The 26,806-nt window shown below is 43.2% G+C and overlaps 1 protein-coding gene and 1 long non-coding RNA gene across 2 annotated transcripts in view; one reads left to right on the forward strand and one right to left on the reverse strand.

Moving 5' to 3' along the window:
• The window catches only part of LOC144688755 (uncharacterized), a 35,417-nt gene extending 34,513 nt beyond the window's left edge, over positions 1-904 (reverse strand). Inside the window, exon 1 of the long non-coding RNA XR_013578472.1 lies at positions 371-904. This is a non-coding gene — a long non-coding RNA (uncharacterized LOC144688755). The remainder of the gene's footprint in view (positions 1-370) is intronic.
• LOC144688746 (elongation factor 2) lies at positions 905-12,475 on the forward strand. Its single transcript, XM_078555655.1, has 15 exons — positions 905-1,056; positions 2,271-2,485; positions 2,814-2,995; positions 3,385-3,596; positions 5,142-5,320; positions 6,203-6,308; positions 6,580-6,693; positions 7,034-7,172; positions 9,080-9,275; positions 9,667-9,925; positions 10,017-10,124; positions 10,214-10,567; positions 10,868-11,050; positions 11,477-11,609; positions 12,097-12,475. The coding sequence occupies exons 1-15, from the start codon at positions 1,054-1,056 to the stop codon at positions 12,288-12,290; spliced, it is 2,577 nt and encodes an 858-aa protein (XP_078411781.1). The 5' UTR covers positions 905-1,053; the 3' UTR covers positions 12,291-12,475.
• Positions 12,476-26,806: the final 14,331 nt, after the last annotated feature.

Here is a 26,806-nt window from a genome sequence, read left to right on the forward strand (position 1 = left end):
TTAATGATAAGGCAGGGCAGTGACGGAGAAGGTAAAAAGGGAGGCAAATCCTGCACTCTGGATCCCACTACCTGGTGGGATATCCTGCCCCATGTGCCCAAAGATCTGTGGGTCAAGAATCAGCCCGTTCAGTCATATGAAGACTCATGGCAGAAATTTGTGACTCTTGCGTAGACATCAGCCTTGAAGCGAGGGACGGCTGCCGATGACAATGATATGATTTGCCCGATGCTTGTGCAGCTTATCTTCTATAAATTCAAATTCAACTATAATATTAGACCCGTATCCTATCCTACCCACCCAACACCCTTGACTTTGCTGACCTCCAGACCATGAATTTCAAAATCCTTACTGTCAAATTCCTCCATACATTGACTGCACTGTACTTCTGAAATCCTGTGCAGCCAACTCTCTTCAGAGTTCTGTTGAAGAGTCATACGGACTCGAAACGTTAACTGTGTTCCTCTCCGCAGATGTTGCCAGACCTGCTGAGTTTTCCGAGGTATTTTTATTTTTGTTTTGGATTTCCAGCATCTGCAGTTTTTTGCTTTTATCTCTTCAGATTCTGGTGGACTCCGTAGCCCTATTTGCTCTGCCACACTGATACCCCACCACTCCCAGTTCTGAAGAAGTCATAGTCTACTCAAACTCTGCTTCTCTCTCCACAGATGCAGCCAGACCTGCTGAGTATTTCCAGCAATTCCTGTTTTTATTTCCTTGATTTTCAGCATCTTCGGTATTTTGCCTTTATCATAAACAAAATCTGATTTGTCACCATCTGAAAGTGTTGGTTGAATACATTTGTGTTTATATTTAAAGTCCTTGGAATGACGAGTTTCTGCCACTTGGTTTGGGGTGTTGCAGTTTGCCCTCCCCGCCTGTAGGTGGCGGGGTGCCCGGGAGGACCAGGTCTACGGCGGGGATCACGTGACGCAGCTGCGGCTAGTAAAAGGCCGGAAGTTGCTGGAACCGGTCCTTTCCTCATCCGCCCGTCCTGTAAGGCGGATAGAAGCCGGAGTCTCAGCGCCAAACAATCCACCGCCATCCGGCAAAATGGTGAGTCGGCGGCGCCTTTTCGAAATCAGAGCGGGCGCCGGGCACCCTGGTGCAAATTTTCAGCGCGATATTGAGGGTGGATGTGTTGGTGGCGGCGCCGATATTTCCCCTTCTCCCTGCCCCCCCCCCCCCTATCACGGATGAAGGGGCGGCGGGCGCGGTGACAATGGAGGCGATGTGGGCCTCCCGTCAGGCCCGGCCCGGGTGTTGCGCAGCCGGCTGGTTGGGGAAGGGCGGGGGGGGGGGGGGGGGGATGTTTCTGCTGCTGATTGTGCCGAGGGCGATTTGTGCGGCGGGCGGGGACGGGGGGGAGCGGTCTCCTGGTTTCCGGCCCCGCTGGGCGCGGCTGTGCGTCACTCAGAGGCCGGATTGAGGGAGGCCGGGGCGGGGGGAGGGGGTTCTTCAAGCGGCCTCGGATCCTTGATCCAGCTCCAGGGGTGGCGAACGGCCCCTTTTTGCCACGTGGAGCTGGTGTCCGGTTGCCGCATAGGGAGGGTGGGGTAGTGGGGGGGTCAATCACGCAGCGGTTTGTCCTTGTGACGCCGGCCGGTGTCACCCCCCCCCCCCCCCGGGTCTGCAGGGTGGATACCGGGGTTACGTGGCCCCCGGGCCGCTGGGCTTCTCCTCCGCATTGTTTGGCGGCGGCAGAAGCCTGACTCATCCGGCCCTGTTACTTAAGCGGGGACTGATTGCGGCACACGGTGCAGTTAACGTGATCGGATTTCCAAGAGCTGCCCCGTCTGTGTTTTTAAAGCCTCGGAGCGACCTCTAATACAGGATATTGATCCGCAGCCCCTGATTTAAGGTCAACTATGGTATGTTTTGGCTTGTATTTGTTCGAGTGTTTTTAAATTGGAGGGAGAGTGTGCTCCAATTTCTCTTGCAATGCGGCGTTGGTTCGCAATTGTGAATAAATACGAATCTGGTTTAGTGCAATCTGCAAGTGTCCTGTTTTTTGTCGGGGTTGGGGGGAGGGCTAAAGTAAAATATTCAGCATATTGGGATGGTTCCCCCCTTTTTATTGTAGGACTATGGAACAGAGTAAGGAGAGCCACGTCACAAATGTCATTGCTGTCTCGAAGACATATATATCTTGCAATAATTTCATCAAATTTGTGTGCACACAGCTTTGCTTTCTCTGTTCTACTTGACAGGCAGTCATTTCTGGCCATGTAGTTGGTACTTCCACTGAGACTCACTTTCTCATTTTTCAGGTGAACTTCACAGTAGACCAGATCCGTGCCATCATGGACAAAAAGTCCAACATCCGTAACATGTCTGTGATTGCGCATGTGGACCACGGCAAGTCCACCCTCACTGACTCTCTGGTGTCGAAGGCTGGAATCATTGCCTCTTCACGTGCTGGTGAAACCAGGTTCACTGACACTCGCAAAGATGAACAAGAAAGATGCATCACCATTAAATCTACGTGAGTGATTTGGACTTCGTTTTCTTCCATTTGCTTCATTTTGAAGGCTGCACTTTTACAGTATCAGAGGTTTCCAGATCAAGTCGATAGTTGCATCTTCCCTGAGTGGTTTTACAGCTGGTTGTCAGAGAGTTGGGGCACTGAGCATTACTCTAACCTGGTTATGACCTCACCCCTTCATGTGTATATTATTTCCCTGTGTCACTAGGGTGCCAATTCTAATATAACTCCACAATGCAGCATAGTTGCTACTCTCCAGTTAAAGCCTTTCATGCTGGCTGTTGCAATAAGAGATAACATAACTATTTTGACTTTTGTTTTGGTATAGTGCCATCTCCCTGTTTTACGAGCTCAAGGAGCAAGATTTGGCTTTCATCAAGCAGTGCAAAGATGGCAGTGGTTTTCTCATCAACTTGATCGACTCACCTGGGCATGTTGATTTCTCCTCTGAAGTAACAGCTGCTCTGCGTGTAACTGATGGTGCTCTCGTCGTGGTGGACTGTGTCTCTGGTAAGTGATACGTGCATGACAGTGGCCACCATTTTGCATTATACCAAAAAGTGAACCAAGTAAATGGGCTTTAAAACTGAATTTTTTCAGTAATTTTACTAATGGCTTATTTACCCATGGCCAAGAATCTAGATGCTGATCTCAAGTTTCTGCTGAGTTCTTGCGAAGTGAGATGCTGGCTTCTGCTTAGAAACTCCGTGCATGGCTGGAACCAGCAACTGAGTTTGAGGATTGCAACTAATCCCATGGAATGCTGGTCTAGCTGCTTCCTGTAATAACATCACCTCACATCTGGGTTAAAATGGCCTTGTAGGTGGCACCTCTAGGCATAAATTGCTTTGGTTCTAAATTGAACCTGTGACTAAAGTGGAATTATTGCTTCTTTTCAGGGGTATGCGTGCAAACTGAAACCGTGCTGCGTCAGGCCATTGCTGAACGTATCAAGCCTGTGCTGATGATGAACAAAATGGACCGTGCCTTGCTTGAGCTGCAGCTTGTCCCTGAGGAGCTCTACCAGACCTTCCAGCGCATTGTGGAAAATGTCAATGTCATCATCTCTACCTACGGTGAAGATGAGAATGGCCCAATGGGAAACATTATGGTAAGAGTGCAATTAAATGGATTTCATGTGGAGATTTTATTACTATTAATGATGCATGTGCCTAACGCCAATGAGTATGAACCAATTGTATATTCTAGCACTGCAGCCAATTCTGGTCCCTGTTTTTCTCCTCTATACTGCCATCAGTTGTCAGTTAATATTTGAAAGATCTCTTTCATTCTCAAGGCCTCCAACTGATAGATTTCTGGATGTTGGTTACCTGACGACCCTTTCTTGCTTGACTACTACATAGGAGCAGGAGTAGGCCATTCAGCCCCTTGAGACTGCTTCGCCATTTAACTAGATCATGGCTGATCCACCTCAACACCATCTTCCTGCTCTATCCTCATATCCCTTGATTTCATTGGCATCTGGAAATCTATCGGCCTCTACTTTGAACGTACGCAAATGACTGAGCCTCTACAGTCCTCTGGGGTAGAGAGTTCCAAAGATTCATCACCCTCCGACTGAAGAAAGTCCACCTTCTCCTCAGTCCTAGATGACTACCTCTTATTCTGAAATTGTGCCCTGGTTCTAGGACTGCGCACACGCCACCCTGCACCCCACCACCCCACAGTCCTTCCAATCTACTACAGAACCATACTGCTATCTCTGACTGGATTGTAACCAACTGTCCTGAGCGAACATTTTATTTCCTAATGTTGGTTTGTACTTTATTGGATTATAGTTCTTTGGTAGAAAGATGAGCTTTACTCCTGTTCGTTATGGTTTTTATTTAGCACAATTATGTTACAGGCCATAGAGAGCTTGTTAAGTCTAACCATATCTTGAAGCCTTTCATTTGCATTTCTTTAGTTTTCCTGTTCCTGCTGGACATTTTGGAAGTGACAGTAATTTTTCTGTTAAAGGAGGGTTTTGGAAGTATAATACAAAAACAAAATAAGTAAGTGAGAGGTTCAGAACTGTGACCTTCTGAATGAATGAATGTTTCTTCAGATGCTGTGGACCTGAGTATTTGCAGCATTTTCTGTTTTGGAAGGTTGTTGGTTAGAGCATTAACCTAACCTGTCTCTATCTGATGTCCATATGTGCTAGCTGCAAACAGCACAAGGAGCAAACAACTTGTAGCATGAATCTGGCTAAGAAGAAATGGGGTGGGTTTGGTGTCCTGCTTATAGGTGTGCCAGATTGGCAGAGGAATTAAATGCATATTGATAAATTTTATTTCACCTTCCTGTGATTGCTGTCAAATGTTTACCAACCAGTCTTGGCTCCTAAATGCTATTGGAATTGCAGATTTTATAATAGATAAGTAGTTCACTTGGGCAGTCTGCGTACTTGTCCTTATTTTTATTTTTAAAAATTGCATTCGCTCAATAACTTACTCCCTCCAAGCATAACTATTTCTCCCCACTTCTCAAAGAATTGTATGGGATACTGTCTAGCACAGCTGGGAATGGCTATGACGTATGACTAGTGATAACGCCTAAAACCTATCTGTACCATCCTTTGGATTGTGATTCATTGTGCTGCCTGCTGCCAGGCCCACTCAGGTAGCTCTAACCATGGCTTTTTTTCTTTCAGGTTGATCCAATTTTTGGAACAGTTGGTTTTGGTTCTGGACTCCATGGTTGGGCCTTCACCCTAAAGCAGTTTGCAGAGATGTATGTTGCCAAATTTTCTGCCAAGGGTGATGCTGCCCTTACAGCACACGAGCATGCCAAGAAAGTAGAAGATATGATGAAAAAACTGTGGGGTGATAGGTGAGCTTTTATTACCTAGAATGTTTTTATGATAGAACCAGGACACACCCAAAAATACTCAGCAGGTCAAGTTCTTTCTGTAGAGAGACAGCTGTTTCAGATCAGCAACCTTGCATCTTTCTCTAGCGATGTTGTCTGATGATGTTTCCAGCATGTCCTGATTATTTCAAATTGCAGTACTTGTACTTTATGCAAGTATTTACAACAGGGTTACATTTGGTTTATATTATCTTAGTTTAGATAGGCATCACACTTGAAGATTATGAATTTTAAGGCCCACTTCAACCTAGACATTGCACTCAAGTTCATGTTTTGATCAGGGGCTATCTTTCAAGTGAGATATTAAACATTTAAGCAAATGTAATCGACCCCATTTATACTATTGTGGAGTCCTGGCCACCAGTTTTCTTCAACCAGTACAAAATATTACTATTTAACTGTGTAAAAGTTTGCTGCATGCAAGCAGGCATTCCCATGTAACGGTGGCCAAGCTTCAAAAGTAATTCAGTGGCTACAAAAGTCCTTTGGGATAACTTGATTTCTTTTGTCTTTTTATTCCATTTCAAATCATTTAAAGCTTATACCTCCACGCCCTTTGTGTGTAACTGGCTACTGTCTAGTCAGTCAATCTGTAATGAGCTTCAAAACTGCTGAGGTTGGCTAATTGTGACATGCAACACACCAGAATAGATACACTGGCAGAAATGAGCAATTTGTCATTTTTACATTTACTACTTACAATATGCTCCTTTTACTTCCCATGTAATTGACTTGGGAGTTCTTTATGGAAGTCAGATAGGGCTGCTGGTTCCTGTGAACAGTTCCAGGTGGGCTTTAGAAAACTGGCATCAGATTCTTCATTATCTTTCCTTTCCATTTCAGGTATTTTGATCCTGCTGCTGGTAAATTCAGCAAGTCTTCTAACAATGCTGATGGTAAGAAGTTGCCCAGAACCTTCTGTCAACTTATCTTGGATCCGATCTTCAAGGTAAGATGGCAAACTAGCACATGGGAACTAACAAGGTTTATACTGAGCTCAATGTGATGACCTGTCTGTAATTTCTTCACTTTGACCTGACTCTTCAGTGATGAAAAGCAAATGTCTGAAGCTCAAGAAGTTTATTTTTAAACTGGAGTTTGATCTGTTGGTGCAGAGGAAACTATTGGCACTCAATGTAAATGCTGCCACATAAACCAATGAATGGACTGATCTTAAAACACTTTCAATGAAGTAATGCTGATGGGTGTTTTCTTCACAGGTCTTCGATGCAATTATGAATTTCAAGAAGGAAGAGACTGAAAAATTAATTCAGAAGCTTGACATTAAGCTGGACAATGAAGATAAGTCCAAAGAGGGCAAACCTCTGCTAAAGGTGAGTAGTTCTTCAGCCTTGTAGGGAACCAGAGAGAGTCCAACTGGCATAAGATCAGCTGAAGTATCTTGGCACTATTGTTCAGTTCAAGATTATACTTCTGTTCACACTTCTCTCAGGATCTAGTAGGACAAATGTATAATAGCTTTTCCTTTGCCACCATATTGGAGCATTGTTTGAACATTAGGCTTGTTTCATGCATACAGATTCAGATGCCTTTTTTCTTCAAATTGACACCTCATTTCTCTTGTTACAAACACCACTTGCTGTAACTTTAGTATTTCTGTTTCTTAGCATGTGTCTTGAATTTTGAATTTGAAAAGAGTTTTCTTTTGTGCAGGCTGTGATGCGTCGCTGGTTGCCCGCAGGTGATGCTCTGTTACAGATGATCACCATTCACCTCCCATCTCCTGTCACTGCTCAGAGATATCGTTGTGACCTTCTGTATGAGGGACCCCCTGATGATGAGGCTGCCATGGGTAGGTTAAAAGTGCATTTGCTGAGACAAACTATCCAAGAGTTGAGCCGCAAAGTGTAGCCTGAATAAGCTTGCTTCCAATGGAGCTGCAAAGTAAATGTCATGGACTCCAATAGGATATCAGTGCACCACTTTACAATGTATTACCTGACGCAGCTCAGCTAGCCCATTCATTTTCTTTCTTCCTATCTTCCACCATTTTCCCCCATCCAAAGTGAAGGTTCTGTTGCTACAGTGTTTTCTTGTTCTAGCAGGGTTAATCCACATTAGATTTGGTTTCTCGCGGTTGTGTTGCCTGCTGCAGATCTGGATGCCTGCTTCTGCATGCCACATCTGGTATTTTAAAACCAACTCCCTTCTATGCGAACCCTGTAGCAAATTTCCTTGTCATCCACTCCAGTGTGAGCAGGACAAACTCAGAACATATTGCAGTCTTTTCCCTCCATCCTTGTAAGGCTTCCCCATCTCCAACTTCCCTTTTCTCTCTCAAATTCATGTCCATCTTTCCCAGAGCTCCATGTTTGAATCCATCTAATCAGGTTTCTGTCTACCACAGTACCAGCTCTTATCAGTCAGTTGCACCCACTGTGACAGTGGTATGCCATCCCTGTCTGCAACACTGGATACCATCCTCCTCCCAAGTGCCTCCTTCATTATCATCTGCGTGAGACTGCATGTCCGGTTGCAATCTTTTCTATGCAGTTGTAGTTGGAGAATCCTCTCTAATGGCTCTCCTTCCTGCTCCTGCACCATTATCCATGGTGTGTTCCAAGGATCTGTCCTTGGCTCCCTCCTATTTTTCATCTATTGCTGTCCCTTGACGGCAGCTTTCAAAAACAGTGTCAATTTCCACATGTATTGACCCTCTGCTCTACCTCACAGGCACCTCTCTTGACCTTTCCAATGTCTTGGCTGTTATCGGATCCTGCCAGCAACTCTGTCTGTCCCCCTGACCCCAGTCTTGAGACTGAACCAGATTAATTGCAGCCTTGGTGTATTTGACACTGAGATGGGCTTCTGACCACATCTGCCTGTGTCCTAACTTCCTCCAATCTGTTCACCTATCATTTCTGTGCTTGCTGATCTACATTTGGCTCCCAGTTCATTATTTAATGTTTGGAATGCAATTCTTATTTTAACATGGCCTTCCCCACTCCCTTTTTCTCACTATCTCCAGCTCTGCGCTCCTCTGGTTCTGGCCTCTTAAACAGTGTTGTTAGCATCATTAATTGTTCAGCTGTGGCTCGGGGTAGAACACACTCTTGATTCAGAAGATTCTGGGTTCAAGTCCCACTGCAGAATTGATAGCCCAACGCGGTAATGAGGGAGTGCTGCATTATTGGAGGTCCTGTCTTTTGGATAGACGTTAAAGCAAGGCTGCCTGGGATCAATATGAAAGATCCTCTAGCAAGAGAGATGGGGAGTTAACCTGGAATGCTGGCCAATATTTACACTTCAGTCATTGAAGAGCCGTATCTGGTAATTCTCACTGTTATGAGAGCTTGCTTGACTGCTGTGTTTCCCACAACAGCGATAGCACTTTTAAAGTGCTAATTGGCTAAAAGGTGCTTTTTGAGACACCTGAATGCCCTATATAAATGCAGAGTATTTTTCTGGGTGTGCCTTCAGCTGCCAGGTCCTAAATTTAGAATTTCCCCCTCTAAACTTCTCTGCCTCTTTCCTATTAAGGTACCCCTTAAACCTACCTCTAAAAGCTTTTGGCTACCTGGCCTCGTATCTCCTTATATGGCTCGGTGCCAAATTTTGTTAAAGTTTCCATTTGGACATTTGCTATAAACCAAAACAATCTGGCTGAGAGGATTTTCACTTTCTACATAGCTCTTTCTCAGGCTGCTAGGCAAAGTTAGTGTCGAGAATGAACTTAAAGTCCTATTTCTTTTTCATAAGGCATTAAGAACTGTGACGCAAAAGGCCCATTGATGATGTACATCTCCAAGATGGTCCCCACGACTGACAAGGGCAGATTCTATGCCTTTGGCCGTGTCTTCTCCGGTGTTGTTTCTACTGGTCTTAAGGTCCGAATCATGGGACCAAACTATACTCCAGGCAAGAAGGAAGACCTTTACTTGAAGCCTATCCAAAGGTTGGTATTGTGGGGTATAGGTTGTAGGTGCTCTCCATGATGCTGTAACTATTAAAAACTCAATTTGACCCCTTGATTTAAGGGTCTTTACTTAAAAGTATTCTCTTGGAGATCTAGTAATTTTGGCAGTTTTGGAATTTGTCTAAAATTCATTGCATTGAGTGTAGCAAACTTATCCAATCAGAGCTATTAGATATTTACCACAACATGTATTGATGGCGATTAAGTCTCACCCCCTCTTGAGATGAAAAATAATACACAACACAGGAGTCAAAAGTATTGGGTAAGGATTCCTGAGATCACTATATAATGGTAATGATTTTGGGGTTGTTTCATTGAATGGTTTTGAGCCCTTTCTATTTATTACTATCGCATTTATTTTGACTTGCAGAACAATTCTGATGATGGGTCGTTATGTGGAGCCTATTGAAGATGTGCCTTGTGGAAACATCGTGGGGCTTGTTGGTGTTGATCAATACCTGGTGAAGACTGGAACCATTACCACATATGACCAAGCTCACAATTTGAGAGTGATGAAATTCAGTGTCAGCCCTGTTGTACGTGTTGCTGTTGAAGCCAAAAACCCAGCTGACCTGCCGAAGTTGGTTGAAGGTCTGAAGCGCCTTGCTAAGTCTGACCCCATGGTGCAGGTAGGTCATTCATGTGGTTTTGTTAAATTGTCTTGGTGGGGTAAAAATGAAATCGTTGTGTTGCTAAGCCTTTCTTTGTCTCTCTCTTTAGTGTATTATTGAGGAATCTGGTGAACACATCATTGCTGGTGCTGGTGAGCTGCATTTGGAAATCTGCCTGAAAGATCTCGAAGAGGACCACGCTTGCATCCCCATTAAGGTAAGGACAGTGGGTTTGCATTGTACCCATGGGCTTCTGCTGACATGAACTAGCATAAGATTGGCGCTTTTTTTTTCTTTTGTGTCCAGAAATCTGACCCAGTTGTGTCTTACCGTGAGACTGTTGCTGAAGAATCCAACGTAATGTGTTTGTCCAAGTCTCCCAACAAGCACAACAGGCTGTACATGAAGGCTCGACCAATGCCCGAGGGCCTGCCAGAAGACATCGATAAGGGTGATGTTGCTGCCCGTCAAGAGCTCAAGCAACGTGCTAGATATCTTGTTGAAAAGTATGAGTGGGATGTCACGGAAGCTCGTAAGATCTGGTGCTTTGGACCTGATGGTACAGGGCCAAATATGCTAATTGATGTGACCAAGGGAGTCCAATATCTCAATGAAATTAAGGACAGCGTTGTTGCTGGATTTCAGTGGGCAGCCAAAGAGGTGAGCTTATTTCCTTTGTATTGCTTTGGATTTTTGATGTAACCTCTCCACAGGTGGAGCCTTAGAACACCTGATGGAGGGAGATGCATGGTGGCTAATAGAGAGTTGGAAATGAACTGATATAATATACTGTGAAGCTGACTTATTAAAAGCACATCTGTGATTTTGATGCTTAGTATTCCGAAAAGATTGTGCACCAGGCTCTGAGGGCCAACCTGTGGTTTAATGAGCTTGTGGACATTTTTATTCTATTTGATGTAGGCAAGCTAGAGCATAATGCTTTCCATCTTTTTCCTCCAGGGTGCTCTGTGTGATGAGAACATGCGCGGAGTGCGATTTGACATTCACGATGTAACCCTGCACGCTGATGCTATCCATCGTGGTGGTGGTCAGATCATCCCCACTGCAAGAAGATGTCTGTATGCCTGTGTGCTGACTGCCCAGCCAAGACTCATGGAGCCAGTCTATCTGGTTGAGATTCAGGTATTGGGACTTGTTAATATTATGTTTTGGGAGAATCAAATCTGAAAGCTGTTAATAATCTGTAAAATTTGCCTCATTTTGTTCAGCTTGGAAGTGGGAGTGCTTGAACTGATCCTCTGACCCAACTCAATTTCAGGCACTTCCAATTAGAGCTGGAGGTGTTGACATTTCACTATGGGGCAGTGAAATACCGGGTGGAGGCTTTGCAATATAACCAGTAGCTGTTAGATGGATTTTCTGGTGATTCTCTATTGAATAATCAACTATTATGTTTCTTAGCAAACGGCCATGGATTTCCCTTTTTTTACTTGCTGTAAAATTATCTAGGGGACAGATAATTCTCAAGACAACAGCATTTGACTTCAGTGTTAATCCAATGTTCCTTTTGAATTGCACTAATGAATGTAATGATCCCTTGAATTACAGTGCCCTGAACAGGTGGTTGGTGGTATCTATGGTGTACTGAATAGGAAACGTGGTCATGTATTTGAGGAATCCCATGTTGCGGGCACACCCATGTTTGTTGTCAAGGCCTACCTACCCGTAAATGAATCATTTGGTAAGTAATTTGATGCACCTTCCCATAGACGGTTTTGAAATGATTGTCCGGGTGTGAAGCACTGCCAGTACTAGTGAATCTTGAGCGCAGCAACAGGATGACTTGTCTGTAATGCTCCTTTCCCATTCCGTTTTCCTCCCTTGAGTTTTACAGTCAGACCTTTTCCATCTTGATTGCAGTACAGGGACGTAGGATAGCAATACTGGCTAAAGTCAAATTTGTTCTGCCAGTCATAGACTATTTACAGCATCAAAAATCAGTGAGTGGCTTCTTGCGTATGTTGGGCTTGTCTGCACTTTTAAGCAAGAAAAGTGTATGAATTAATTTCTGATTTGTTAGTCTTCAATCCTTAGGATGTATTGATCCCTGAGCTTTAGCTTTCTGGAGGCAATGTTCCTGCTGTGTAGCATAGGTTGTAATTTTGATTGGTTTAATTCATGATTATTACAATGAGAGAATTGTCAAGTGTTGTACTTTTTCTAAACAGGTTTCACAGCTGACCTGAGGTCTAATACAGGCGGCCAGGCTTTCCCACAATGTGTCTTTGACCACTGGCAGATCCTACCTGGTGATCCTTTTGATTCAGCAACCCGCCCATTCCAGGTTGTGGCTGAAACCCGTAAACGTAAGGGCCTGAAAGAGGGCATCCCAGCTCTGGATAACTTCCTGGACAAGTTGTAATGTTTGGCTGCACATCATTGGAAATCTGACCGACACACCATTGACCGGCTCTTTGAACTAATTAGTGAATTTAACATTGCCAGATTAGACATGGTGGTGTATTGTATTGTATCCTTGCAATGAGATTCACTGCAAAAAGAATGGACGTCGTAGTGGCATAAATTAAAGAGAATGTTTACCTCGTATTTGGGTTCTTCTTTATTGCATTGCTGCGTCAAGAACCATCTTGTGCCATGCTAGCTATATACACTTACATTCATTTACTTATCATTAGGTAACTTCTTGTCACCTGGTCTGATATTTATTGCCATTGCCAGTACTTAAAATTAGGCAAACTGTGCTATCGAAGTTGGGGTTTTCCAATTTAGGGTTTTCATTCTGGCAACGAAACACTATGGGTATGCACAGCAAGTTGTACAGCAGTGGACTTTGCAGAAAGTTGGTGAGAATTACCTCTAGTCTATAGATTGGAGGCTAATGGGAGTTTGTAGCACCTTGGAAGTGAGTTTGACTGTCATTAACATTGTGAAAGATGAAAATGCAATAGATTGTATTGGTGGTATGTAAACAATAAACTTTGATATAATTGCAGTTGTGTACTTCTAGTCAGTTTTGCCTACACTTTCCTGTCTGCTTGGCCTATCTGCCTTTCATATTACCTATCTGTAGTGATGAGAGTTTTAAAACATTTGAATATTAGATACCCTAAAATCACATCATTATCTTGTTAGAATGAAGTTAATCTTTGAAATAAATGGATAGCTGCGCTTCAGAATTTTTCAAGTCCCTAGTATTTTAAATTATTTGGATGAAATTTTGTTGTGCAATACTTATGCAATGCTCTAATGTTTGGATCATTTGTCAGTACAGGTCTCTCCTAGTTCCTCTTCTCCTGGCTCTAGATTTAAGAGGTGTGAATTTGGGAAATGTTGGTCTTTGAAGTTATTGCTTCTATCAGCTAAGTTGATTTTCTGCTTCCCCTCCTTTTGAGAGTGTTTTGGGTTAACTGTCCTGTCTTGTTTTGCCACTTGCAACCATGCATTTCTGCCAACAATTCTCAGCTCAGCATCCTGCAAATGCATTCCCTGCTGTTTTAAGCTGTGCCTTTTTGCCTTGGATTTTTGTCAAGTTACGAAAAATTCCAAGTTGCAGGAAATTTTTCACTGGAATTTTGTGAATCTTTGGGCTCAAAGAAGTAACGTAGACTTTTAGCTGCTAATGAAATAAAATGCAGCTGTTTCATGTCATTTCACAATCAAGGGAAGTCTTTTTGTTTGTACCCTTTACCATTGTGAAATGCATTATATTGGATTTTCCTAGGTTTATGCAGGACTGTCCCTTAGTCTTTGTTATTGCATCAAAAAAGTGACTGGTGTCATGAATACTAATGGCAGAGGGAGGAAAATCTCAAAACTAACTGATTTGGGAAATTGCCTGGCGAATGATTTTTAAGCTGAATATCAGCAGCTTACAACAAACTAACCTAGTTTGAGATTGAGATCTGCTACTTAATTTAGCAGAGACCAAGTCTGTAATCTTCCTGGTTTGGCTCAGCTACACTCTAGGTAAAGCAATCAGACCCCAGGCAGACTGCTACGCTGAATGTAGGTATCCACTCTATCTCTTGGTAAAGTTTGGTTTGATAAGATCAGTAATAAAAGTGCAACATACAGTGAAAAAAATGCATTAATATAGTGCTTAATGCGGAGTGATGCATTCCAGAAGTAAGATGAGAAGAACTGGAAACTAAAAGAAACCATTTTAAAGGAGCAGAATAGATGGGATTCACATACCCAAATCTTTGTTGCAAGATGAGTTGAAGAAGCTGTTTAAAAAGGTATACATTATCCAGAACACACTTTTTTAAAAAGCAAGCATCTTTACAAATCACCTGAGTTAGTAGAGAGGGAGAAACTTCCACAAACTCTGGAGGTTACAGGTGGGGAAAATGCAGTGTATGTGGACGACTGAAATTCTTTGACAAGGTATCACAGAGGAGACTTAGAGGATTAAGGGTTTTGGATTTAGGCAAAGGAAAGTAAATGGGTTCTAAATGATTAAGGAGGCAATAGTAATGGAAGTTTTTCAGTGGTTGGAAGTGAGTGTTACAGCACAGATGAAGCCCATTTGGCCCATTGTGTTTGCACCAGCTCTGAGTAAGCATTTCACTTAAGTGCCATTTTCTTGCCGGGGGTGGGGGAAGTGACAAGTCTTTTCCAAACATTAAGGTTTGAGTGGCTACTGTATCCTTAAACAATATGATAGGCTTCCTCAGAAATGTGCGGGGTGGTGGGGGGGTATTGTTCCTTGGAGGACAAAACTGGTAGCTTAAAGGGATTTTTTTTTGTCTGGTGCTACCATGCAGAGTGCAGTAATGATAGAGAGATCAATTTCTGCAATTAGGGCAAATTCTTATTTAACATTTTCACCAGACATGCCTCCCTTTTTATCTATGCATATCCCAGGATACATGGACCACTTCATTCAACTTATTCTCATTTTGTTAGTGTTGGCGACACATTGAACTCCTTCATGGATGTGGTTGAGCTGGGAGTTTGAATCAGACACCCCCTTTCTATCTCTATATTTCATTACTCAGGACAAACGGAATATCCATTTGGTTGCTGTTGGGCATGTTTTCTTCTTTAGATTTCCCATGTCTAGAAATGCATGAGGCAGGTGAAGCACGTCTGTTTTCAAAAGCTCTTTTTCCCTGGAACAGGTCACCAGCCTGAAGCCAGAGACTATAGTTTGCAAGGTGCCACTCTGCATCAAGCATAGTTGACTATGAGACACTCCTGCTCAAACTGCCTGCCATATGCATATTGGAAGGATTTAATGGTTGATAATCAATCTGTTTAGCTGTGTTATGAACCACTTTCTGTGGTCATCAGTTCCTGGAGTGGGGCTTAAATCCAGAGGTCTGGCTGAGATGCAGGGAAGCTACCCACTGCGCCATAAGACCACCTTGTGCTAGTTTTGGTATCCAAGAAAAATTGAACCTCCCCATGGCTGTAGGATTTTCAGCAGACATTTTACCTCCACACTTGTTACCTCCACACTTGTTACCCAGTGAGCAGAGAGGAACCGGTGCCCAATGGAAGTGGAGTGTCAACCCACCACCCATTATGTCTACTTGGACCCTCCTGGTAGGGCATTGTTAGTCAGACTAAGGACCTGTCCATATATAAGTCTTCCTACTGGAGGAGATACCGAGAGGATTGTCCTCTGCAGTCACCGTCGCCGAGTGAAAAACAAAGTGACAGCACAAGAAAACCGTAAGTAACTGCTAGTTTGAACTACCTATTCCAAGTTGATTTCAGATTAAGGATGACTACTGAGGCCCAGGATCAGAGGCCTAACACTTCAGCTTCAACTCAGCAGAGAGAGCAAGTTCCAATTGATTATAAAAAGTATATTTTGAATCTCTATTCTAACTTGCTTTCAGATTAAAGGTAAATAGAAGAAATATTTTACAGATTGATAAACTAAACACCGGTAGGAAATTTAAAAACTAATTAAATAAAATAGAAATGCAGGGCCAGGTGATGTGTTGTAGCTGCATGATGCGGGAGCTGGTGGATCCCATTGCGGTTCCTAGTGACCACATCTGTAGCAAATGTTGGTTGCTCAAGGAATTCCAGCTCAGAGTTGATGAGCTGGAGTCTGAGTTTCAGACACTGCGACACATGAGGGAGGGGGAGAGTTTCAGGAGACAGTCACACCCCTTAGATTAACTACCTTAAATTCGGCCAGTGGTCAGGTACAGGAGGGTGTGACTATGAGTGAGACAGGTAGAGGGATCCAGGGAGTAGCATGGCAGGAGCCTCAGCCCTTGCCCTTATCCAACAGGTTCGAGATTCTTGCTCCCTGTGTGGACGAGAGCGGGAACTGTAGGGAGGTTGAATAAGCTGACCATAGCACCGTGGTATAGGGAGCCATTCAAGTGGGAGGAGAAAAGAGAAATATAGCTGTAATCGGGGATAGTATAGTTAGGGGAATAGATACTGTTCTCTAGCCAGGATCGAGAGTCCCGAAAGCTGTGTTGACTACCTGGTGCCCGGGTTAAGGATATCTCATCTGGGCTGCAGAGGAACTTGGAGTTGGAGGGGAAAGATCCAGTTGTCGTGGTCCACGTGAGTACCAACAATATAGGTAGAAGAAGGAAAGGTTCTGCTGAGGGAACACGAGCAGCTAGGGGCTAAATTGAAAAGCAGAACCAAAAAGATAATAATCTCCGGATTACTACCTGAGCCACTAGCTAATTGGCACAGGGTCAATAAGATTAAAGAGGTAAATGCGTGGCTCAAAGATTGGTGTGGGAGAAGTGGGTTCGAATTCATGGGACATTGGCACCAGTACTGGGGAAAGAGGGAGCTATTCCATTCAGACAGGCTCCACTTGAATCATGCTGGGACCAGTGTCCTGGCAAATCGCATAACTAGGGTCGTAGATAGGGCTTTAGGGGGGAGAGTTCAGTTGCATGGAAATATAAAAAATCAAAGTTTAAGAGGGTAAGAGTGCAGTTTAGTGATGAGGCTGATTGCTTTCAAAAAGTGAAAGGAAGGGACAGTGTTTGAATGCCACATTGCACCAAAGAATCATATGAGTAGGGAAATTTGACAACAGGGAAAACTTAAAGGCTTTGTATCTGAATGTACGTAGCATTCGGAATAAAACTTAACGAGTTAACAGTGCAAATAGAGATAAATAGGTATGATTTGGTGGCGATTACTGAGACATGGTTACAGGGAGAACAGGTTTGGGAGTTGAATATCCAAGGGTACTCAGTGTTTTGGAAGGATAGGCAGGAAAGAAAAGGAGGTGGTGTAGCTTTGTTAGTAAAGGAAGAGATCAGTGCTATAGCGAGGAATGATATAGGCACTAGAGAGCAAGACATAGAGTCAGTCTGGGTAGAAATAAAAAATAGCAAGGGAAAGAAGTCCCTGGTGGGAATAATCTATAGGTCCCCAAACAGTAGTTCAGCAGTAGGACACAGTATAAACCAGGAAATACTGGGAGCATGTAAGAAAGGCACAGCAATAATCATGGGTGATTTTAATATGCATATAGACTGGACTAATCAAACTGGCAAGGGTAGCCTTGAGGGAGAGTTCATCGAGTGTATTAGAGATTGTTTCTTGGAGCAATATGTTGTGGAACCAACCAGGGAGCAGGCTATTCTGGATTTGGTTTTGTGTAATGAGATGAGATTAATTAATGATCTCATGGTAAAGGATCCTATAGGGAAGAGTGATCATAACATGATGGAATTTCAAGTTCAGTTTGAGAGCGAGAAACTTGAGTCCCACACTAGTGTTCTGGAGTTAAACAAAGGTAACTACATAGGTATGAGGGTAGATTTGGTCCTAGTGGACTGGGCAGGCAGACTACAAGGTAGGACAGTTGATGAACAGTGGCAGATATTTAAGGAGATATTCAATTCCTCCCAAGTAAAATATATCCCAATGAGGAAGAAAGATGGTAAGAGGGGGGAAAAGTATCCATGGCTAAGCAAGGAAGTTAAAGATAACTTAAAAGCAAAAACTAAGGCATACCAAATTGCAAAGGTCAGTGGCAGGCTGGAAGATTGGGAAACTTAAAGATCAATAAAGGGTTACTAAAAAAAATAATAAAAAGAGCAAAGGTAAATTATGAAAGAAAATTAGCGCAAAATGTAAAAACTGATAGCAAAAGCATAGAACCATAGAAAAGTTACAGCACAGAAGGAGGCCATTTGGTCCATCTTGTCCATGCCAGCCCGAGGACACCCAGGTGCCCTTTCTAATCCCACCTTCCTGCACCTGACTCATAGCCCTGCAGCTTACAGCACTTTAGGTGCAGATCCAGGTACTTTTTAAAAGAGTTTAAAGTTTCTGCCTCCACCACCAACTTGGGCAGCAAATTCCAGACACCCACTACCCTCTGCATAAAAAAGTTCTTCCTCATGTTCCCCCCTACACCTTCTGCCACTTATCTTGAATCTATGTCCCCTGGTTCTAGAATTCTCCATCAAGGGAAACAATTTTATCCTGTCCACTCTATATATTCCCCTCATAATTTTGTACACCTCAATCAAATCACCTCTCAGCCTTCTTTGTTCTAAGGAAAATATCCCCAACCTATCCAATCTCTCCTCGTAGCTACACTTTTCTAACCCTGGCAACATTCTTGTAAACCTCCTCTGCACTCTCTCCAGAGCTATTACGTCCTTCCTGTAATGTGGTGACCAGAACTGTACACAATACTCCAGTTGTGGCTAAATGCTAATATAACGTCCTTATTCAAAAAGGTGGGGGAGGCAGAAGGTAGGAAACTATAGACCAGTTAGTTTAACGTCTGTCGTTGGGATATTGTTGGAATCCATTATTAAGGAAGTAGTAATGGGGCATTTGGAAAGTCAAAATGCAATCCATCAGAGTCAGTATGGTTTTATGAAGAGTAAATTGTGTTTGACTAATTTGCTAAAGCTCTTTGAAGATGTGACAAGCAAAGTGGATAATGGGGATCCTGTAGATGTAGTATATCTGGACTTCCAGAAGGCCTTTGATAAGGTGCCGCACAAAAGATTAATACACAAGATAAGATCACATGGAGTTAGGGGTAATATATTAGCTTGGATAGAGGATTGGCTAACCAACAGAAAGCAGAGAGTCGGGATAAATGGGTCTTTTTCTGGATGGCAAGCTGTAACTAGTGGGGTGCCACAGGGTTCGGTCCTTGAACTCCAACTATTTACAATCTATATTAATGACTTGGATTCAGGGATAGAAGGTACTATAGCTAAATTTGCAGATAACACCAAAATAGGTGGGAAAGTAAGTTGCAAGGAAGAAATAAGAAATTTACAAATGGATATGGACAGTGAATGGGCCAAAATTTGGCAGATGGAGTTTAACATGGATAAGTGTGAGGTTATCCATTTTGGTCGGAAGAATAAAAAGGCGACTTATTATTTAAATGGAGAGAAACTTCAGAATGCTTCAGTGCAGAGGGATCTGGGTGTCCTTGTGCATGAATCACTGAAAGCTAGTGTGCAGTTACTGCAGGTAATAGGGAAGGCAAATGGAATTTTGGCATTTATTGCTAAAGGAATAGAGTATAAAAATAGGGAAGTGTTGTTGCAACTGTACAAAGCATTGGTGAGACCGCACCTGGAGTACTGTGCACAGTTTTGGTCCCCTTACTTGAGGAAGGATGTAGTTGTACTGGAGGCGGTTCAGAGGAGGTTCACTAGATTGATTCCAGAGATGCGGGGCTTGTCTTATGAGGAGAGATTGAGCAGTTTAGGCCTATACTCGCTAGAGTTTAGAAGGTTGAGAGGCGATCTAATTGAGGTATATAAGATGCTAAAGGGGATAGACAAAGTAGATGTGGAGCGCATGTTTCCTCTTGTGGGGCATTCTAGAACGAGAGGCCATAGTTTTAGGCTAAGGGGTGATAGATTTAAATCAGAGATGAGGAGGAATTATTTTTCTCAAAGGGTCGTGAATCTGTGGAATTCACTACCTCAGAGTGCAGTGGATGCCGGGATGCTGAATAAATTTAAGGAGGAGATAGGCAGATTTTTAATTAGTAATGGGTTGAAAGGTTATGGGGAGAGGGCGGGAAATTGGAGTTGTGGCCAAAATAAGATCAGCCATGATCGTAATGAATGGCGGGGCAGGCTCAAGGGGCTGAATTGCCTACTCCTGCTCCTAGTTCTTATGTTCTTATTGGATGTAAAAGCAGTAGAAGGAATGAGTTGTCTCATCTTTCCAATTAAAAATTCATTCTTGATGTGGGTGGGGTGTCAAAGGCAAGGCTGGTATTTATTGTCCATCTGCCTGTACATTGATAATTTGGATAAACAGCTTGAAGGGGTGGTGTCCTCATTTGCAGATAATTCTAAATCAGGAGGTGTAAATAATTACTAAGAACCAAAGGAAGCTGCAAGGTGATGGTGATAGGTGGGAATGGCAGATGGAATTCAAAGTCAGTAGAGGTGAGGTGTTAGGTTTTGGTTAAAAGAATTAAAATAAATAATTATACTTTGGTAAGCTGGGTGATGTGGCAAAATAATTTGGATGTTAAAAGCAAGAGATTTAGCACAGAGCAGGGGATACTATTTTCCCTCTGAGGGCTGAGAGTGTATTACCAATATTGGTAATTGAGGCAGGGGAAATGAGCCAAAGCTTACAATAGTGAAGGTAAATTAACAGCAAATGTCAAATCATGTTTGGCCTGCTCTTATTTAATCAGACTAGATATGAACTGTTACTTTTTAAAAAAATAAATCACTGCAGTTTACTGGCTAGTTCTGCAGGTAGTTACTCACTACTGAGTGAGAAGGCTGTTCATCTGATATCCTGCTGATATCTGATATCTATGTTTGCTGTGGTGGATGGCAAAATCTGCTTGGCAGTATTCGGAGAACAACAGTAAGTTATCCTGATCTGTAAACATTCCCCAACCAACACCACCAACAACAGATAATCTGGTCATTCACTCTGTTGCTGTTTGTGGAACCTTATTGTGCAACAAAATGGCTACTGTGCTTGTCTGCATAGTAACAGTACTTCATTGGTTTGTAATTTTAAAACATACTATGGATGACATTCCTTCACATTCTTGCCACCGGTAGGGTCATTGTAGTACTGCAGTTTTTCACAGGAACAACAAGTGCTTGCACTTATATAGCATCTCTAATGCAGTAAAATGTCCCAAGGTGATTGGCATGAGCCTGTCCTGTAAACGTTCTTGACCCTGCATACCCCAGGGATCTCAGGTTTCAGTATTTCATTAGGTTTAGGGAGGGAATCCCAGAGCCTAGGGCCTCAACAACTGAAGGTACGGCCACCAATGGTAGGGCCATTATCATCAGGATCGGGCAAGACGGCCGGAATTATTGGAGCACAGAGACCTTGGAGGTTTGTAGGGCTGGAGGAGGTTACAGAAATAGAGCTAGGGTGGTCACTGCCAGAGGCTTAGAATACTGGACACCAGACCCAGCAGCACTGCGACACAGGGTGAAAGACACCATCATGCACAGAAATGATATAATCACAGGCCTCTCATCCACAAGCCCACAACTAAAAATACACCAGAACTATCTGTGAGTATAATAGATTAATTTCAAGTGAAAAACATTGATGAGAACAGCAAATTAAATGGCAAAGTATTCCTGGCCAGTCACTCCTGCATTTTCGGAAATTACTTCAGATGCCTGCCCCTTTAAGTTATTCTTCTGTCCTAACCCTAGTATACTGGACATAAAGGTATCTTTTGTTTTAGTTGTTCACAGGATGTGGGCGCTGCTGGCTAGGCCAGCATTTATTACTCAACTCTAATTTCTCTTGAGAAGGTGGTGGTGAGCCACTTTCTTGAACTGCTGAAGTCCATGAGGTGTGGGTACACCCACAGTGCTGTTAAGGTGGGAGTTCCAGGATTTTGACCCAGTGACATTGAAGGAATGGCGATATAGTTCCAAGTCAGGATAGCGTGTGACTTTGGGGGGGACTTGCGGGTGGTGGTGTTCCCAGGCATCTGCTGCCCTTGTCCTTCCAGGTGGTAGAGGTTGTAGGTTTGGAAGGTGCTGTCAAAGGAGCCATGGTGGGTTGCTGCAGTGGATCATGCAGATGACACACTCTGCTGCTGTTGTCCATCAGTGGTGGAGGGAGTGAATGTTGAAGATGGTGGATGTGGTGCCAACCAACCTGGCTGCTTTGTCCTGGATGGTGTTGAGCTTCTTGAGTACTGTTGGAGCTGCACTCATCTAGGCAAGTGGAGAGCATTCCAACACACTCCTGGCTTGTGCCTTGTGGATGGTGGACAGGCTTTGAGGGGGTCAGGAGATGAGTTTCTTGGTGCAGAATTCCCAGTCTTTGACCTGCTCTTGTGGCCACAGTATTTCCATGGCTGGTCCCGTTCAGTTTCCAGTCAATGGTAACGCCCAGGATGTTGATAGTGGGGGATTTAGTGATGCTAATGCCATTGTATATCATGAGGAGATAGTTAGATTCTCTCTTGTTGGAGATGGTCACCTGATACCGGACTATCCAGCATAAAACCGGACGAATGGCCAACCTAGTCGAGGCCATGGGGGGATTTGAAAATGAGGCTGAAAATTTTTAAATTGAGGCATTGCTTAACTGGGAGCCAATAGAGGTCAGTGATAGGTGAACGGGACTAGGTGCGAGTTGGGCAGCAAAGTTTTGGATAGTGGGTAACAGAGAATCATATAGCACAGAGGGTCATTTGGCCTCCAGTTCTTTGAAAGAGCTGTCTTATTACTCCCAGTCCTTTGCTCTTTCCTCAAAGTCCTGCAGTTTTTTTCCTTTTCAAGTAATTATCCAATTCACTTTTAGAAGTTACTACTGAATGTACTTCCATCTCTCTATCAGGTAGTACATCCCAGATCTTTTGCTAATTATCTTAAGTTATATTTTTTTCCTTCAGGAGTAATATTAGAATCATAGAATGGCCACAGCACAGAAGGAGGCCATTCATCCCATCAGGCCCATGTTAGCTCCCTGCAAGAGTATCTCAGCTGGCCCCACTGCCTTGCCTTTTCCCCACAACCCCTGTAAATCTTTTCTGTTCAGATAATTATACAATTCCCTTCTGAATATCGCACTGTCAGACAGTGCATTCCAAATCTTATTTCCTAACTGAGTAAAAAGGATTTCCTTATGTCGCCTCTAGTTCTTTTGCCAATCACCTGAAATTGGTGTGCTCTGGTTCTTGATCTTTCCACCATATTACATTATTGTGAATTATCCATTGCATATCTTTTACTCTGTACAATTATTAATCCTGTAAATAAATGTTATCATCACTCAACTTAATAATACAGTTTAACAACATGCTGTTTTCTACCTGTTAGAGATCACAGTCTGTGTAATTTCTGATACAAAATGTGTTGATAAAAGAGAATTGCTAATCAATGAACATTTTTAAGGAGAGCTGGAAAGAAGTCCAAATTATAACAGTCACATATTAAGTTGTCACACTTCCAGTATCACTTCTAGCAGGACAAAACAATTGTCACTCTGTAACCTACTCCAGCCATACATTATAACAGTAATTACATTTCAAAAGTACTTCTTTGGCTGTAAAGCACTTTGGGGTGTCAGTTTGTGAAAGGCACCATATAAATGCAAATCTTTTTGCAATCCTCCCCTGAACTCTCTTTCCCTTTGGCTTGCCACTTGTGCATTTCCCCCCTTTGCTGCACTATTGGCATCTGGGCTTTTCAGATGTCTGGATCACATGCTCTACAGTTCCTCCCTAAACATTATCTCCACACCTCTCCCTCTTAAGATCTTCCTTAGAACCCACCTTATTGACAACGCTTTTGGTCACCCCTTCTTCTTTGGCTCAGTGTTCATTTTCATTCTTTATTTACTTAAGACATAAGTATTTCATTATTTATTTATTCTTCGCCCTTCCTAAAACATTAATTTTTCTACAATTTGCACAATTATAAAAGTTATCGTTTGTTCTGCTTACTTATCTTGGAGTATCTGAGTGAGCCGTTTTCTACTTTTTTTCCTCTGTGAAGACCTTGTAACTTTATTTCTACTTTAAAGGCACTGTATAAATTTAAGCTCTTGCCATATAATTTAAGCTAGTAAGTGAAACTTCTGTGCTAACTGCATTAGGAATTTTTTTTGTAATGGGGGGCTGGGTGAGGACACAAATGTTTGGGTCAGGGCAAATTAGGTGCTTGGACATTGCAGTCAGTCAACCATGTGTTATGACTGAGCAGTTGGTAAAGCTGAGTTAATTAAAAATCCCAGAGAGAAACTTTAAACAACCGTCATAGCCTATAATTTTAAGTGTTATGTTTGAGATGTGACTCTAAATTCAGGAATCAGACCACCAGTTCTCAGGGTTTTACATTAAACTAACTGAAACTTTATTAATTTACACAGGTTAAAATATATGGGCAGAATTTTGCTGTTGGGGAGCAGGGGGCGGGGCCCGCTCGCCGACGCGTAAAATGATGTGGGATGACATCGGGTGGAACCCCTGACGTTATCCCGGTCCATTTAAATTTTCACGAAGGCTGCGGCGCAGCAAAATCAGCTGCGGGCCCTCCGACCTGTCAGTGGCCAATTGACAGGATCATTTAAACAATTAAAGGACCTGCCCGTCCAACCTTAAGGTTGGCGGGCAGGCCAGGAGCCCCGGCGGCAAATAGAGAAAACATGAAACCTCATCCACCGGCGGGATGAGGTTTCATGCAGGGTTGTAAAAATTATAATAAAGTTTTTCTGTAAATTATGAACATGTCCCATCTCATGTGACATTGTCACATAGTCACTTAGTCTCAGGGAGATGTGCGCTCTTTCGTGCGCATGCGTGAAAGAGCGCATTCTCGCTTATAGGGAGTCCCCCCGCCCGCACAGGAAGCGCATAGCATTTCCCGCCAGATGTCATGCTGTGCGGGCCTTAATTGGCCCTCCAATGTAAACCGGGTGCGGCCCGGTTTGCTGGAGGGGATCAGCTCCCTGCCCGCCGGATATCGGGTCGGGCCTGCCAGGCAGAAAATTCTGCCCTGTATAATCACATGGCTACAAATTACTACTATCATAACTTTTAACAACTTCCCAAACTAATCTCCCTTAAGGCAACAGCAACCCATAGACTTAACCAGACGCCAGGCAAAGCATTTTCATCTTACGAATTCAAAATGAGGTTCTTTTCACTTTGGTTCCTGTGGAGACAGTTGAAGGCTTACAGCTGCTGTTGATCTTGCATTGCATCTGCTCTGCACACACGAAAACGGTTCTCGGTTATATCCAGCACATCTCATTAAATATAAATTCTCATTGTATCACCAGCCTCTTTGAACTCCACCTTTTAACAATAAAACCCCTTTCATAGTACCAATTTTGTTAGTAAAATAAACATATTGCTTGGTATCTGCTAGCTAGGTGTCAGTTTGCACCCCACTTCTTGAATGCTCTATTCAAAAAATGCAAGTACACTTTATCTCTCTTACATCTCAAAACTAGTACACATCAAAGCACCCAGACTAGCTGGTTTTAATCCAATTAAGACACACCCACAGGCTAAACCTCTATTTTAAAAGAAAAATATTTTCCATTAATATTATATACATTAATAGCTTCATGACACGTGACAACTCTGTCCAAACCCTGAGCAAAAGAGCAGCATGGTGTTGGTCAATGGAGACTCAATGGTAGTAAAATGCTGAAATAAAAACAGAAAATGCTGGAAATACTCAGCAGGTTTGGCAGCATCTGTGGAGAGAAACAGAGTTAATGTCTCTGGTCAATGACTTTTCATCAGAAAAATACTCCCTAGGATCCTCCAAATTAGGTAAGCAGAATAAAAGATATATTTTATAATTGTGAAAAAAGTAGCGTGAGGAAAGAATAAATAAAGTACTTATGTCTTAAGTAAATACTACAAATCCATTGTATCGGGTCAAGTTTTAGTATGTAAATAACTGAGCATGTAAAGTTTTGGGGAGGAACGAATCAGTAGTTATGGGCTTTGTGTACAAATGTTTTTTTAATTCATTCACAGGATACGGGCTTCGTTGGCTGGGCCAAGACTTATTGCCCATCCCTAATTGCCCTTGAGAAGGTGGTGGTGAGCTATCTTCTTGAACAGCTGCAGTCCATGTGGTGTAGATACACGCTCAGTGCTGTTAGAGAGGGAGTGCCAGGATTTTGACCCAGCGACAGTGAAGGAATGGCGATATATTTCCAAGTCAGGATGGTGAGTGGCTTGGGGGGAACTTCCAGGTGGTGGTGTTCCTATTTATCTGCTGCCCTTGTCCTTCTAGATGATAGTGGTCGTGGGTTTGGAAGGTGCTGTTGAAGGGGCCTTGGTGAATTCCTGCAGTGCATCTTATAGATAGTACGCACTGCTGCAACTGTGCGTCAGTGGTGGAGGGAGTGAATGTTTGTGGATGTGGTGCCAATCAAGTGGGCTGCTTTGTCCTGGATGGTGTCAAGCTTCTTGCGTGTTGTGGGAGCTGCACTCAACTAGGCAAGTGGGGAGTATTCCACCACACTCCTGGCTTGTGCCATATAGATGGAGGACAGGCTTTGGGGAGTCAGGAGGTGAGTTACTCATCGTACAACCTGCTGTTGTAGCCACAATATTTATATGGCTTGTCAGTTCAGTTTCTGATCAATGGTAACCCCCCCAGGATGTTGATAATGGGGGATTCAGTGATGGTAATGCCATTGAATGTCAAAGGGCGTTGGTTAGATTCTTTCTTGTTGGAGATGGTCATTGCCTGGCAATTTGTGTGGCACGAACAAGCACAATTATGTTGCTGACGGCCCACAGCACCTCATGATGCTCAGTCTTAAGTCGCTAGATCTGTTCGAAATTTATCCCATTTGGCACGGTGGTGGTGCCACACAATGTGATGGAGGATATCCTCAGTGTGAAGGCAGGACTTCATCTCCACAATTATACTCAACCTTATGTCCCGGCATGTCCTCCACTCTACCATTACCATCAAGCCAGGGGATCAACCCTGGTTCAAT

The sequence above is a fragment of the Cetorhinus maximus genome, chromosome 13 (genome assembly GCF_964194155.1).
Source record: "Cetorhinus maximus chromosome 13, sCetMax3.hap1.1, whole genome shotgun sequence".
Classification (NCBI taxonomy): Eukaryota; Metazoa; Chordata; class Chondrichthyes; order Lamniformes; family Cetorhinidae; genus Cetorhinus; species Cetorhinus maximus.